Here is a 13703-nt window from a genome sequence, read left to right as displayed (position 1 = left end):
ATAAAGGGTTTGTATTTAGAATCATATAATTTATATTTATATATTTTAATTAAATAACACCATTCATTAAATTGTTAAATTATATATATATATATATATATATATATATATATATATATATATATATATATATATATATATATATATATATATATAAATAATTTATTGTATAATTAAATTATATATAATTCAATATTTAATAACATATAAATATAATATGTATATACAATATAAAGTTATATGTAATATTATTATTTTATTTATAATATAATTATAATAAATATAGCATTATATTTATATACAATTTACACTAAAATTAAATTATATACATACTTTTTACAATTATTGTTATTTGTTGATATTTAATTATTTCTTCTTATTATTTATGTTTTATAATACTTTTTATATAATTATAATATTTATATTAATTATTTCATTATAAATGTATTATTTATTTTGACTGTAATACTTTGTTTTAAAGAATCATATAAATGTTTTCAATAAAATATTTAAGTAAAATTAATAATAATAATAACAATTATTGTCATCATTTATTTATTTATTTATGTCTATACCAGCATTGTTGACTATTTTGACTGCACAGGTGGAAAAATAATGCTAATCATAAACCAAATAGCTATTTAAAAATAGGGGCGCAGGTTAAGAGGTTATGCATTTTGAACACTGTATAAAATATTGCAGATAGTAAACACAATAAATGAATAGTGGTTAATGTATTAAGGGTTACAGAAATAACAGTAAATAATGACTAATTTGAATATGTTGACTTGAATAAAGATGACAGATTTGGTCTAAACAGACCAAATGGCCACAAAAAGCATTTTTATGCATTAATGACTTTCAGTCCTTCCTGGTCTTCACCTGTCCTTTTGTGAAGCTCATTTTCACTCTTCCTCATGAGCTCCTCATCGTCTGAGATTAATATTATTTTCCCGGTTATTCATTATGAATCAGTACGATCATAAAGTGTTTTCATGTAGTTCCTGTGAGCATTATCAGCAAGCAGAAGATAAAACTGAGAGCATGCCTGTTCCACCTTCACCTTTGTTGATTTAGATGTTATATAAATGTGGCGTCGGTCCTCATTTGTTGTCGTCTGCGTACCGCAGCCCTCATGCCGTCCCTGAGCGTCTGCGTCTGCGCGTGAACCGCATCGGTCTGCAGGAGTACGAGAGCATGCAGTTTGACAAGGAGCGTCTGCGTGACATCTGTAAGTCAATCAGAAACCTTCCCACAATTCAATTCACATGTTATAATACAGTGCTGCTGTAGGACAGGCGAGTATGATGTGACTGTGTGTGTGTGTGTGTGTGTGTGTGTGTGTGCTTGCTTGCTCAGCGACTCCTGTTGGCATCGTGGTGGTGAGAGGAGACTGTGATCTGGAAACCTGTCGACTGTACATTGACAGACTGCAGGAGGTGAGCGCTTCCCATGATGCTCCTGTCAGACTGATTTCATTGAGCACTGAATCGATATGATTACTGACACAGCTGCTGGCGCAACTGAATTTTGTTTGTCATCCTGTAGTGTTTAATTATTTCAAGGTCAACATTTAACCTCAAATCTAACCACAGTATTGCCACCATCATGTTATAAATTCATGCACTCACACATTTGTGTCTGGTGTTGACAGGATCTGCATCAGGCGCCCTCTACTGGTCACAGAGTGCACTACCAGGTAAAGGCCTCCACAGCATTGGACGAAATTCAACACACAAGATGCTGAATTGGAATGACAGGAATTGGAATTTATTGAATTGCAATTCAAAGAAATTCGTCAAATTTACATGCCTAAATATTCCCATATAAGTTTGGTACTGTCAAAATATATGTTAAGAACCACAGCACGTACAAATAAATAATAAGAATGAATATTCACATTACAACTTAAATCTATTACTTTTGTAATAACTGAATAAAAATATATATTAAAAATATTCACATCAGAATTTAAATTATTTCTTTTTTTTAATAACAATAAATTTAAAAATTATTTATATTATTTAATTATCATAATTTAAATCTATTAAATCTATTAATTGTGTAATGATAACTTGATAAAATACATATTTAAAATATTCACATCAGTATTTAAATCTTTCAATTTTGTAAAAATAATAAAAAATTAAATATTTTCATTTGTAATAATAACATAATAAATATAACATTCACATCAATTTAAAATATTAATTTTGTAATTATAACAATAAAAAAGAAAATGTTCACATCTTCTGGTCATTTAAAAAATAAAATTTGAATCTAGTAATTATGTAATATTTTGAGTAAATTATAGCATAGTGTTAAATGAAGTAGTCTTCAGCTGTGGTCAACAAAATAAAAGTTAATTTATTAAATATAGTGATTTATAAATAAATTATACCCCAAAATACCCTATGTTGTGTGTTTATGGGTGATTCATATTGAAAATAAAATGTATTTGTATTCCATTAAAACTACATTTAAGAGTAGTCATGTTTCATTTTATTATAATTCATTTGTACTTTTTTATTCAAATGCTGCATCCAGTTTGGCACCTCAGTGGAGGAAATGAATTAGAATTGACTGTAAAAGTGGTTCTGAATTGTTTTTGCTGTGTTGTGTCAGGATGAGATCAGAGGTATGCCACGGACCTGTTCTGCACACAGACTTTCACCAAACTGGAGCTTCCTAGACTGTGAGTCACTTCATCTGTACTGTATGACGAGACCTCCTCTATGTCAGTAAATGCCTCTGAATAATTTAACCGCTGGCACATTTCTTCTGTTTCCAGCTACATCAGCCGACCGCTTTTATCGCATAGACAAGGCTCAGGTATTATGACCACACAATATGCCTTATAAAAAATGTAAACGCTAACAGGAAGCTGCATAACGTGCGCTTGTGTGTACAAACAGGAGCACCTACACTTTGTGACCGAAATATGCCAGGATGAGGTTTTCATCCTGGACCACGAGGCCCCAGCGGTGAGCCAGGTCCGGGTCCCAGGAATGCCAGACGTGGTGGTAGAGCCCAGTTCCGGGTGAGACTCATCAATAACTTTGTTTATACCTCGCTAATTGCAGAACAAACAAAGCTGACCTTTTATTTTACTCTGGTTTCTTCATTACAGGGTTCCCCTGACCTCAGACGAACAAGGTAAAGTACAAACGTGGATATTTCTCTGAAGTGGTGGAGAGATAGGAAACAGGACTGGACTGTTTAGAAATGGAGCAGGTTTTCTTTAGTGGTTGATGTTCATGTGATAAACCCATTCTCACAATGCAAAGTCATCACCATTAGAAATTCCCACATGCATGTCATGCATTTCTTAGGATACTTGGTACCTCATGTATGAGCGTTACTCATTGTTTTGACAAAATCTCAATCGTTTTCCAGCTCTCCTGTCGGCTGCTGTTAAAGGAGATGTAGAGGCGGTAAGATTTTTTTACGAATTTGAAAGTGGAAGTGTTTTGGAGAAGTGACTCAGCAGGGTGGAGCACAAGCACTTGTGCAACTCGTTTGTTTTCTAATTGAAAGCACCCATGCATTGCCACTCATCGTGACTCATGATCTGTTTGCGTGTGTCACAGCTGTCGGGCTGCTGCTCCGCCGGGGTCAGTCTGCTGGTGCGGGACTCTATGGGCTGCACCGCTCTGCACCTGGCCGCCCAACACGGCCACACGGAGATCGTGAGTTTTATTCTGGAGCACGGTGAGTGAGAGACACGCACACTCCTGTGTTTGAGTACACAGAGTTCAAAGTTTGCTTGTCACATGCTCAGTTGGGATAGAAGGGAAATTTTGTGCGTGAGTTACAATCCTATGTCTAACCAAAAGAGTAAATAACTGTTTCTAAATATATTATGGCCCCAAAAGGTATTTTCGAATCAAATCACATAAAATCCAAACAAACAAAATCAAATCCAATATAATCGATAATCAAATTGAATCAAATCAAATCCAATTAAATCAATCAAATAAAGTCTATGTATTTTATATTATATGCATATATAAAAAAATATTTTGTATAGAGTATTTCAGTCTTTAAACATCAATATACATTTTTAAATTTCTTAGATGTCCAAATATGTTTTGGTGCGTAAAATAACATAATTATTTATTTTTTATATGCATATATGTAAAAATTTATTTTTGTTTTAAAATTTTCAGTGCTTCTAAATGTCACATTGCATTTTTAATGTCTTAAATGTCCAAATACTTTAGAAATTAAATAATTATTTACATTTAAATAAATGTAATAATTTATTTTTGTATTATATAATAATTATATACAAAAAATAAATGGTATAAAGTGTATAAGTGTATGTACAGGTGCATCTCAATAAATTAGAATGTCGTGGAAAAGTTAATTTATTTCAGTAATTCAACTCAAATTGTGAAACTCGTGTATTAAATAAATTCAATGCACACAGACTGAAGTAATTTAAGTCTTTGGTTCTTTTAATTGTGATGATTTTAGCTCACATTTAACAAAAACCCACCAATTCACTCTCAACAAATTAGAATACTTCATAAGACCAATAAAAAAAAACATTTTTAGTGAATTGTTGGCCTTCTGGAAAGTATGTTCATTTACTGTATATGTACTCAATACTTGGTAGGGGCTCCTTTTGCTTTAATTACTGCCTCAATTCGGCGTGGCATGGAGGTGATCAGTTTGTGGCACTGCTGAGGTGGTATGGAAGCCCAGGTTTCTTTTACAGTGGCCTTCAGCTCATCTGCATTTTTTGGTCTCGTTTCTCATTTTCCTCTTGACAATACCCCATAGATTCTCGATCTAAAATGAAATCAGCATCTTTAAAAAGCTGGTCAGCAGAAGGAAGCATGAAGTGCTCCAAAATTTCTTGGTAAACGGGTGAAGTGACTTTGGTTTTCAAAAAACACAATGGACCAACACCAGCAGATGACAATGCACCCCAAATCATCACAGACTGTGGAAACTTAACACTGGACTTCAAGCAACTTGGTCTATGAGCTTCTCCACCCTTCCTCCAGACTCTAGGACCTTGGTTTCCAAATGAAATACAAAACTTGCTCTCATCTGAAAAGAGGACTTTGGTCCTCTGAGCAACAGTCCAGTTCTTCTCCTTAGCCCAGGTAAGACGCCTCTGACGTTGTCTGTGGTTCAGGAGTGACTTAACAAGAGGAATACGACAACTGTAGCCAGATTCCTTGACACGTCTGTGTGTGGTGGCTCATGATACCTTGACCCCATCCCTTGACAATCCTCATAAGGCTGCGATTCTCTCGGTTGGTTGTGCATCTTTTTCTTCCACACTTTTTCCTTCCACTCAACTTTCTGTTAACATGCTTGGATACAGCACTCTGTGAACAGCCAGCTTCTTTGGCAATGAATGTTTGTGGCTTACCCTCCTTGTGAAGGGTGTCAATGATTGTCTTCTGGACAACTGTCAGGTCAGCAGTCTTCCCCATGATTGTGTAGCCTAGTGAACCAAACTGAGAGACCATTTTGAAGGCTCAGGAAACCTTTGCAGGTGTTTTGAGTTGATTAGCTGATTGGCATGTCACCGTATTCTAATTTGTTGAGAGTGAATTGGTGGGTTTTTGTTAAATGTGAGCTAAAATCATCACAATTAAAAGAACCAAAGACTTAAATTACTTCAGTCTGTGTGCATTGAACTTATTTAATACACGAGTTTCACAATTTGAGTTGAATTACTGAAATAAATTAACTTTTCCATGACAGTCTAATTTATTGAGATGCACCTGTGTGTGTGTGTGTGTGTGTGTGTGTGTATATATATATATATATATATATATATATATATATATATATATATATATATATATATGTTTACAATAAAATACTATTACAAATATTAATACTAATATCAATACTATTTTACAAAACTCTATACTAAATCAAATTTTAATCTCTTGTCACTCACACACAGTATTTTGATATCAGGATTCTGTTTCTTTCAGGGTCAAAGCTGATGTTGGATTTAACTGACAGAGACACGTATGTAGCTGAGATCTGATCTGTTTATTTGCGTGTTAATGGTGTAAACTGGCATTTAATTTGCCTTCACTTCCTTTTTTCCAGAGGCGATACCGCATTGCACAAAGCAGCGTCTCAGCAGCATGTGGAGGTGTGCAGACGTCTGCTGGAGGCCGGGGCTTCCCTCAGCAAAACTAACTTCCTAGTGAGAATCTGTTTGTGTTTCCTCTTTGTTTTGACATGTGGTGTGAGACTCGGCAGTCAGCTTGATGTCACATTGTCCTCCTCAGGGAAAAACCCCCAAGGATTGCGCCCTGGACGCTGGGAACTCGGAGTTGACGTCCCTCATGGAGAGCCGGCCGGTGGAGGAGCCGGCAGCGCACGAGGATCTGGAGACGGCTGTATGAACGGGCTCGCGCGATTAGAGTCAGGAAGATTTTTACCCACAGAAAGTGGCTGTCGGCACTCCTCCGAGCGTCCGCTCGCACTCGCAGAGAAAGAACGAGAGAGCGTGAGAGAAGACAGACGAAGAGAGAGGTGAATCGAGAGTGCCTCGGGCTGAGAGAGTCCTCGGGATCGTGTCTAGCTGTTGTTTTTCCACTGATGTCGCTGTGGGGTTTTAGCATTTATTTATTGCTCTTATTTATTATCACTATTTATTCAAAGATGGATTGGGATTTGTTGCATCGCAGGTTAGTTTTAGAGATAAAAGACGGTTAAACATGCCAGAGATGGAAGCTGTCACGCATCAGTGTTGTGTGCCAAAGACACACAGAGAGGAAAAACATCATCTGAAGAGAGTTTGATTAAAGGAGGATCTTCTTCCAGAGAGTTTTTAACGATTGGACAGAATCATCGCGGAGATTTTAAACTCAAACTACAGACTTTTCACGTTTTGTTTGTGTGCCGTTACAGTGGCGTGATTGTGAAATTATCTTACAACGACGAGACAAGATCTGAGCCATATTCAATGCAATATGAATGGATGACATTTGTGCATTTATCTATTTAATATTACATTACATTAATGTTTCAAGTCAAGCAAAGGAACCGGATGTGTTTTTTCCATTGATGGCAGCTGATTGGTTTCTGAAATGCCAAGTTGGTTGCGTTTGACCGAAGAATGACTAAACCAAATGAATGCCGGTGAGAGTTAAGTGTGGTATTTCGAACATATGCTTAGTCCATGTCACATCACTCATGCCAGGAAATGCCCAGCGACATTTTCATGCGACGAGTGTCTGCATGAAAACCAGATCACACTGAGCCTTTGTGAGATCCATTTACATACACGAGTGATCTGCTGTGTTATCTTGTATCATTTTAAAGCATTATTGTGCATGGAAATTTTGTTACCTCTCTGGATGTTTTTACCCCTCAGTGATTATGTAATGAAATGGCATTATTTCTTTTTTTTTTTAAATTATTATTATTTTAAGTTATATGAAAAATATGAAATTGTTCAGTGGTTGTATTTTTATTTTATTTTTTTTAATCTTTTAAAAGATGGGAACTACTTGAATGTTTTAGTTTTTTCTCATTTCTAAATATCTATTTTAGGTGTGTATGAGGTCAGTGGGTGAGTAGACTTGAGGGATATGTGGAGATGTGACATGTTGCACGATCTGGAAACTGGGAATGTTTCTCATTAAAAGGCAGTCGTGATGGAAAGCACCTGTGTTGTGTGTTTTCTGGACAGTCGTAGATCACCCTAAAATTATAGTTAGAGGAATGGCATGCGGCGTTTCCATTCTTGACTCATAGTATGGCAATTTACATTCTTTTTTTTCCTTTAAATGCAGTGATACAGCATGCAAACATAAAATGAACATTTGCACCTCTTTTACTCTTTACATTCTTATTTACACGTTCAAGGGATTGTTTAGCGTGTGTTTTAAAGTGATATTTCACCCAAAAAAATTAAGTTTGGTAATTTCCTGACTTAGAGGAGCACAAAAATAAAACATTTAGCACAATAAAGTTCATAATGCTCATTCCATACAATAATGTATTTAAAAGTAGTGACCCTTGTAACAGTACCGAAGAGAAACAGCTCGTATAAATCATGTCATTGTGCCATGTCGGTTGTTTGAGATGTTGATTTCAGATGAAAATCAATGCGACGAAAGAAGTTTCTGTTGAATCATTTGACTCTGAGTCACACAGTGTGTAATTAATACGTCAGTTTGGCTCCGCCCACATCACATAACCAGACTAAACCTTCACTTTGCTCTCAGACAACATCGGACATTGAACACGGGGTCATGTAAGTGTGTCTACTTTCATTATATTTATTAACCAAGAGAAAATGTTTATAGTCACTGTCTCAGACTGTTGTATTTTGTTTCTTAAAGAAGACCAGGTGAATTTGGTTCACAGTTCCGTGACTTCGGATAGGCGTGTTTATATGTAGAAATAGGTCGAGAATTTAAAGTAATGCATGTGATTTGTGTCTAAACTTATGGAGATGTCTGAGGCTGAAGGAAAAAATGAAACAAACGTCTCGAGTTAGTGAGCGTTGGTGAACATGCCCAGACACATTCACTCATCAGTAACACAGTTGACCGCGACTTCACATTACAATGTTTACGTTTATTCACTTCCGTCAATTAAATTACGGATTAAATCACTTCCTTGTCAAATTAAATCAAATTTATCCTGTTAAAATAAATGTAAGTTCAAAGAATATTCAGGGTTGAATAAAATAGTGCATTAATGCATGGAATACTGTCTAGTTAAAATAAGCTTGACAAATTTAGAGGAATTTAAATATGTGTATATAATATTATAAAATATATAATTAATATAAGAAGAGGCATTTGAAACGTTATGCAAAACCACGGTTAATTTGTATCTATTTATTGGTTTTATTTGTAGTAAAATAGTTTATAATTTTCATAAGGGATATTCACGTTTTAATACACATTGCATGCCATGAAAGCATATAAAATGATTAGTCCATGACTAATGCACTGTATATCTAGTGTACAAAACCTAATAATGTTTCTAAAATTATGTCAAAATGAATCGCAATACTTATTATTAGTTAAATTAAATTTAAAGTAAACCCGAATATAGTTAAATTAAGCTTAACAAATCTAGCACAGTTTAAATTAAACATATTTATTGTTTATTAAACATTTGTTTATACACGCACACATATATCACTTGATATCCTCATTATTTTCTAATATTCTTAAGTCGTTAAAACATAAATGATAAAATATAATATAAATAAACTTTACAAATATTTATTGTGGTTTGATGAAGTGTATTTGCATATCTGAGCAGGGATCAGCAGCACGGTAACGGTGATGTCCAGACGTCTGCGGAGGACAGTCTGGAGTTCAAACTCTTGATGGCATACACTCGCAAGAGAGGGGTGCAGAAGGAATCATTTGACTCTGATCCCGTCCCGTCTTCACCACAGCCGGCTGAAGATGACAGCAAACCAAAGAAAAATAAAAGAAAGAAGAGACTGTCTTTCCTCTTCAAGTGTATTAAACCACAGACAGATGAACCACCAGATGTACAGCAGCCAGCGGCATTAGCGGGTGAGTATTAAATATAATATTGATCTGCATGTGTGGCTGCTTAAAGTATTTTTTAAAACATTCCCTATTGTGGAGATTCCAGCATCTGATTTGCTTCCGTCAGGTTCAGATGATGAGAAAGTGGACGAGATGGAGAACATGGTCAGTGAACTGACGCAGATATCAGACTCTGTGCACTTCACTCCATGTGAAATAGAACCAGACTCTGATGGTGAGTTTGAGCTCAGTCTTCTCTTTTGATTTCTGAAGTTTTAGTTGCTTTATTGAGAGAAGAGTTCAAACTTGACTTCACATTTCTGTTCTCTCAACAGATATTGTGGAAAAGCTGGTTGAGCTCCTCAGAGAACATGGTGATAAACTGGACAAAATGGTCAGTGAATTCAAATGATGATTTGAATAATTTAAGATGAGATGTTAATCCTGGCCACCAGGTGTCTCTGCAAACATAGTTACCTGTACTTTAATATTGTCCGTTGTGCCTATTTTAAACTACTGTATGCTTTTCGTTCCCTTTTTTGACAGAATTAAACAGTTGAATCTAAAAGTCTGAGACCACATTAATAAAAAAATTTTTTAATGAAATTTGTAATGAACTGCACAATAGAACAATTTTTTTAGTATTTGTAATAGACTTTACATTTGAACATTAATTTTATATAAAGTGTATATATATATATATATATATATATATATATATATATATATATATATATATATATATATATATATATTAAATAGAGGTGTGTGTGTGTGTATAAAGCAGCATACAAATGTTAAAAAAAGATTTACATTTTCGTAAGTCAAATAAGTACATGATCCCCTACCAACCAGCAGGAATTTTAGCTCCCACAGATTGGTTATGTGCACATGTGGAACACAGATTAGTCCTGTCACTTTAAGAAGATGCTCCTAATTTCAGCTTGTTGTGTGTATAAAAGACACCTGTCCATAGAATCTGTATCTTCCATTCCAACGTCTCCACTACCATGGGCAAGACCAACGGAGCTGTCAGAGGACATCAGGGACAAGATTGTAGATCTGCACAAGGCTGGAATGGGCTACAAGACCATCAGCAAGAAGCTTGGTGAGAAGGAGACAACTGTTGGTGCGACTATTTGGAAATGGAAGAAATACAAAATAACCATCAATTGCCCTCAGTCTGGAGCTCCGTGCAAGATCTCACCTCATGGGGTAAGGATGATCATGAGAAAGGTGAAGGATCAGCCCAGAACTACACGGGAGGAGCTTGTTAATGATCTCAAGGCAGTTGGGACCACAGTCACCAAGCAAACCACTGGTAACACACTACGCCGCAATGGACTGAAATCCTGCAGCACCTGCAAGGTCCCCCTGCTCAAGAAGTCACATGTTCGGGCCCGACTGAAGTTTGCCAATGAACATCTAAATGATTCAGAGAAGGCTTGGGAGAATGTGTTGTGGTCAGATGAGACCAAAATTGAGCTCTTTGGCATCAGCTCGACTCGTCGTGTTTGGAGGAAGAGAAATGTCAAGCACGGAGGTGGAAACATTATGCTTGCGGGCTTTTTCTCTGCTAATGTACCATTAAAATATTAGATGAGAACCTCCTTCCCTCAGTCAGAACATTGAAAATGGGTCGTGGATGGGTCTTCCAGCATGACAATGACCCAAAACACACGGCCAAGGCAACAAAGGAGTGGCTCAAGAAGAAGCACATTAAGGTCCTGGAGTGGCCGAGCCAGTGTCCAGACCTTAATCCCATAGAAAATCTGTGGAGGGAGCTGAAACTTCAAGTTTCCAAGAGACGGCAAAGAAACCTTAATGATTTAGAGAGGATCTGTAAAGAGGAGCGGACCAAAATCCCTCCTGAGATGTGTGCAAACCTGGTGACGAGCTACAAGAAACGTCTGATCTCTGTGCTTGCCAACAAGGCATTCTGCACCAAGTACTAAGTCATGTTTTGTTTGGGGATCAAATACTTATTTGACTTACTAAAATGTAAATCTTTTTTTTAACATTTGTATGCTGCTTTTTTCTGGATTTTTTGTTTGATATTCTGTCACTATCAGTTAAAATAAACCTACCATTAAAAATGATAAACCCTTCTGTTTTTCTTTTTTTTAAGTGGGCAAACTTGCATATGTATGTATGTATGTATGTGTCTGTGTATTATTTGTTTAAACCAGGCTCAATATTATCATTTTTTTAACTGTTAAATATTCTTATTCTTAATGGTTTGTTGTTGTCACTATGCTGTTGATATATTGTGCAGTTCAATGCGATTTTCTCCATTACATAAGTATTTTCATTCATAACAGACTTTAAATGATATAAATAATATACTGAATGTTCCAATATAAAGTCCAAAAGTCGGTTACGAATGAAAATGCTCCTATTGTGCAGTTCAGTGCAATTTTCCCCATTTACAAATTATATTTGTATATGTTCTTATAATATCCTTAAATGATTAAATATTCCTTATGTTTTTTTTATTAAAAAATAAGCTTCAAACCAAATTTGTGGGTATTCAAAAATAGAATTAGTACATGTTAGACCTGAAACAAATAGACATTTGCAGTCACAAACAGTGAAACATGCTATATACTGTAAACATCTATTTTGTCCTGTCTTTGAACCTCTGCTGCAGATTAAGGAAGACAAGGTGTTACATGAGAAGCTGCAGTCCTCTCTCACATACAGCTTCTACAAGAAAGTGATGGAAGCTTTCTGCGGAAGTGTTTCTCCAGATGTGCCTCCAGAGCAGAAAGACAAGAAAGTCAATGTGGCTTTGGTCTGTGAAGCCACCAGTCACCTTGTTGGAATCCACTACCATCCGATGACCTTCATGCTGAGCTTAGGTGCCCAGTATCTACAGGAAAAATACTCCACGTGGATTGTCAGAAACATGCATGTAGGCAATGTAAGTATCTCAATGACAACACACTTCTTTACAACAAAGACATCTGGCTTAATAACACATACAAACATTTTTCCCCCCTTCACAGGGAGAAGTTAGTGACGAATCCAAAGAGGAAGTCCAGTGAGCAGAAGAGATGCTCTCCTCACTTTACAAACATCATTCTCAGGGGCACAGGCACTTTATTAACCTGAAAAAGTGATTTATTTATTTTTTTTCAGCGAGCCAGCAGGGATATAACTTGTTTTTGTCCCTCACTAAATAAGAGAGAAAAATAGGTAGTTCATTGTGCCAAGCATATGTACACATACCTCACTGTAAGTGCTACGGTTACTGCCTCAAAACATTAAACCAAAGGTACATGTGCTATGAAAACCAGCATTATACATGTTGTTTACATGTTTAGCTCCAGTTGTTAACTATTTTTGTAATTTAATGAGATTGTTATTGTTATTTGGCCTTATGTTAAAACTGTACTTTTGCTTTGAAATTAACATTTATTTTCTTTTTCCCTGATTGTTAGTGATAGTGATTATTTAAAAGAATATAAAAAATGTCTTCTTAATGAATTTTGTACTTTAATGTTGTAACATTAAAATAACTGAACATTTCAGTCATTTTGTCTGTTTTTTTTTTTTGTTCTTTTTTGTCTTATCTACTACTGTATTATAGAAGTATGTGGACCCACTTTTCTAATTAACAGGCTTCGGTCTTCCGGCAATTTCTGTACGGATGGATCTCACTACTACAGAAATGACTGGAATAGACAAACATGTTAATTAGAAGAGGGTGTTTGCATAATTTTGGACATATGGTGTATTTAATCAATTAAAGGTCATTGATTAATCTTCTGATGTAAATCTGCAATCATTTGATCGCCAGCCCATATATATATATATATATATATATTCCATTTTCATTTAGTAATTTTTGTCAGTTATGTCTAAAATTAAATTAAATTAAACTTAAATTTTAGTTAATTTAAAACAAATATTACAATATTTTTTTAAATAAAGTAGGTTTAAGTTTATATATATATATATATATATATATACAGTATCTCACAAAAGTGAGTAAACCCCTCACATTTCTGCAATCATTTTATCCTGAAATAGGGACAATACTATAAAAATGAAACTTGGATATATTTTAGAGTAGTCAATGTGCAGCTTGTATAGCAGTACAGATTTACTGTCCTCTGAAAATAACTCAACATACAGCCGTTATTGTCAAAAAAGCTGGCAACAAAAGTGAGTACACCCTACGTGAAA

The 13703-nt window shown here is 35.2% G+C and overlaps 2 protein-coding genes across 9 annotated transcripts in view; both read left to right on the top strand.

Annotated features, from left to right (window-relative positions):
• The window catches only part of dgki (diacylglycerol kinase, iota), a 56221-nt gene extending 48568 nt beyond the window's left edge, over positions 1-7653 (top strand). For all 8 annotated transcript variants that reach the window (XM_058772483.1, XM_058772479.1, XM_058772478.1 and 5 more), the window contains 12 exons: positions 1131-1231; positions 1360-1439; positions 1655-1699; positions 2626-2695; positions 2792-2832; positions 2916-3040; positions 3131-3156; positions 3397-3434; positions 3591-3711; positions 5967-6003; positions 6088-6187; positions 6273-7653. In XM_058772483.1, the coding sequence (XP_058628466.1) occupies positions 1131-1231; positions 1360-1439; positions 1655-1699; positions 2626-2695; positions 2792-2832; positions 2916-3040; positions 3131-3156; positions 3397-3434; positions 3591-3711; positions 5967-6003; positions 6088-6187; positions 6273-6389 (901 nt within the window). In that variant the 3' untranslated portion in view covers positions 6390-7653. The remainder of the gene's footprint in view (positions 1-1130; positions 1232-1359; positions 1440-1654; positions 1700-2625; positions 2696-2791; positions 2833-2915; positions 3041-3130; positions 3157-3396; positions 3435-3590; positions 3712-5966; positions 6004-6087; positions 6188-6272) is intronic.
• A 457-nt stretch (positions 7654-8110) lies between these two features.
• LOC131538579 (apoptosis facilitator Bcl-2-like protein 14) lies at positions 8111-13045 on the top strand. The gene is made up of 6 exons (XM_058772486.1): positions 8111-8248; positions 9274-9536; positions 9640-9747; positions 9848-9906; positions 12163-12435; positions 12521-13045. Coding segments are annotated over exons 1-6 (744 nt in total). The 5' UTR covers positions 8111-8246; the 3' UTR covers positions 12560-13045.
• Positions 13046-13703: the final 658 nt, after the last annotated feature.

Source organism: Onychostoma macrolepis, chromosome 04 (genome assembly GCF_012432095.1).
Source record: "Onychostoma macrolepis isolate SWU-2019 chromosome 04, ASM1243209v1, whole genome shotgun sequence".
Classification (NCBI taxonomy): domain Eukaryota; kingdom Metazoa; phylum Chordata; class Actinopteri; order Cypriniformes; family Cyprinidae; genus Onychostoma; species Onychostoma macrolepis.
The sequence above is the reverse complement of the archived record's forward strand: the minus strand, read 5'-3'. Positions and strand labels throughout refer to the sequence as shown.

What these genes read in the sequence shown, in the direction of transcription:
- LOC131538579 (XM_058772486.1), top strand. An exon ending in GCAGCCAGCGGCATTAGCGG is followed by an intron (nt 9,537 to 9,639) that starts GTGAGTATTAAA and finishes TGCTTCCGTCAG; the next exon opens with GTTCAGATGATGAGAAAGTG. An exon ending in AATAGAACCAGACTCTGATG is followed by an intron (nt 9,748 to 9,847) that starts GTGAGTTTGAGC and finishes TTCTCTCAACAG; the next exon opens with ATATTGTGGAAAAGCTGGTT.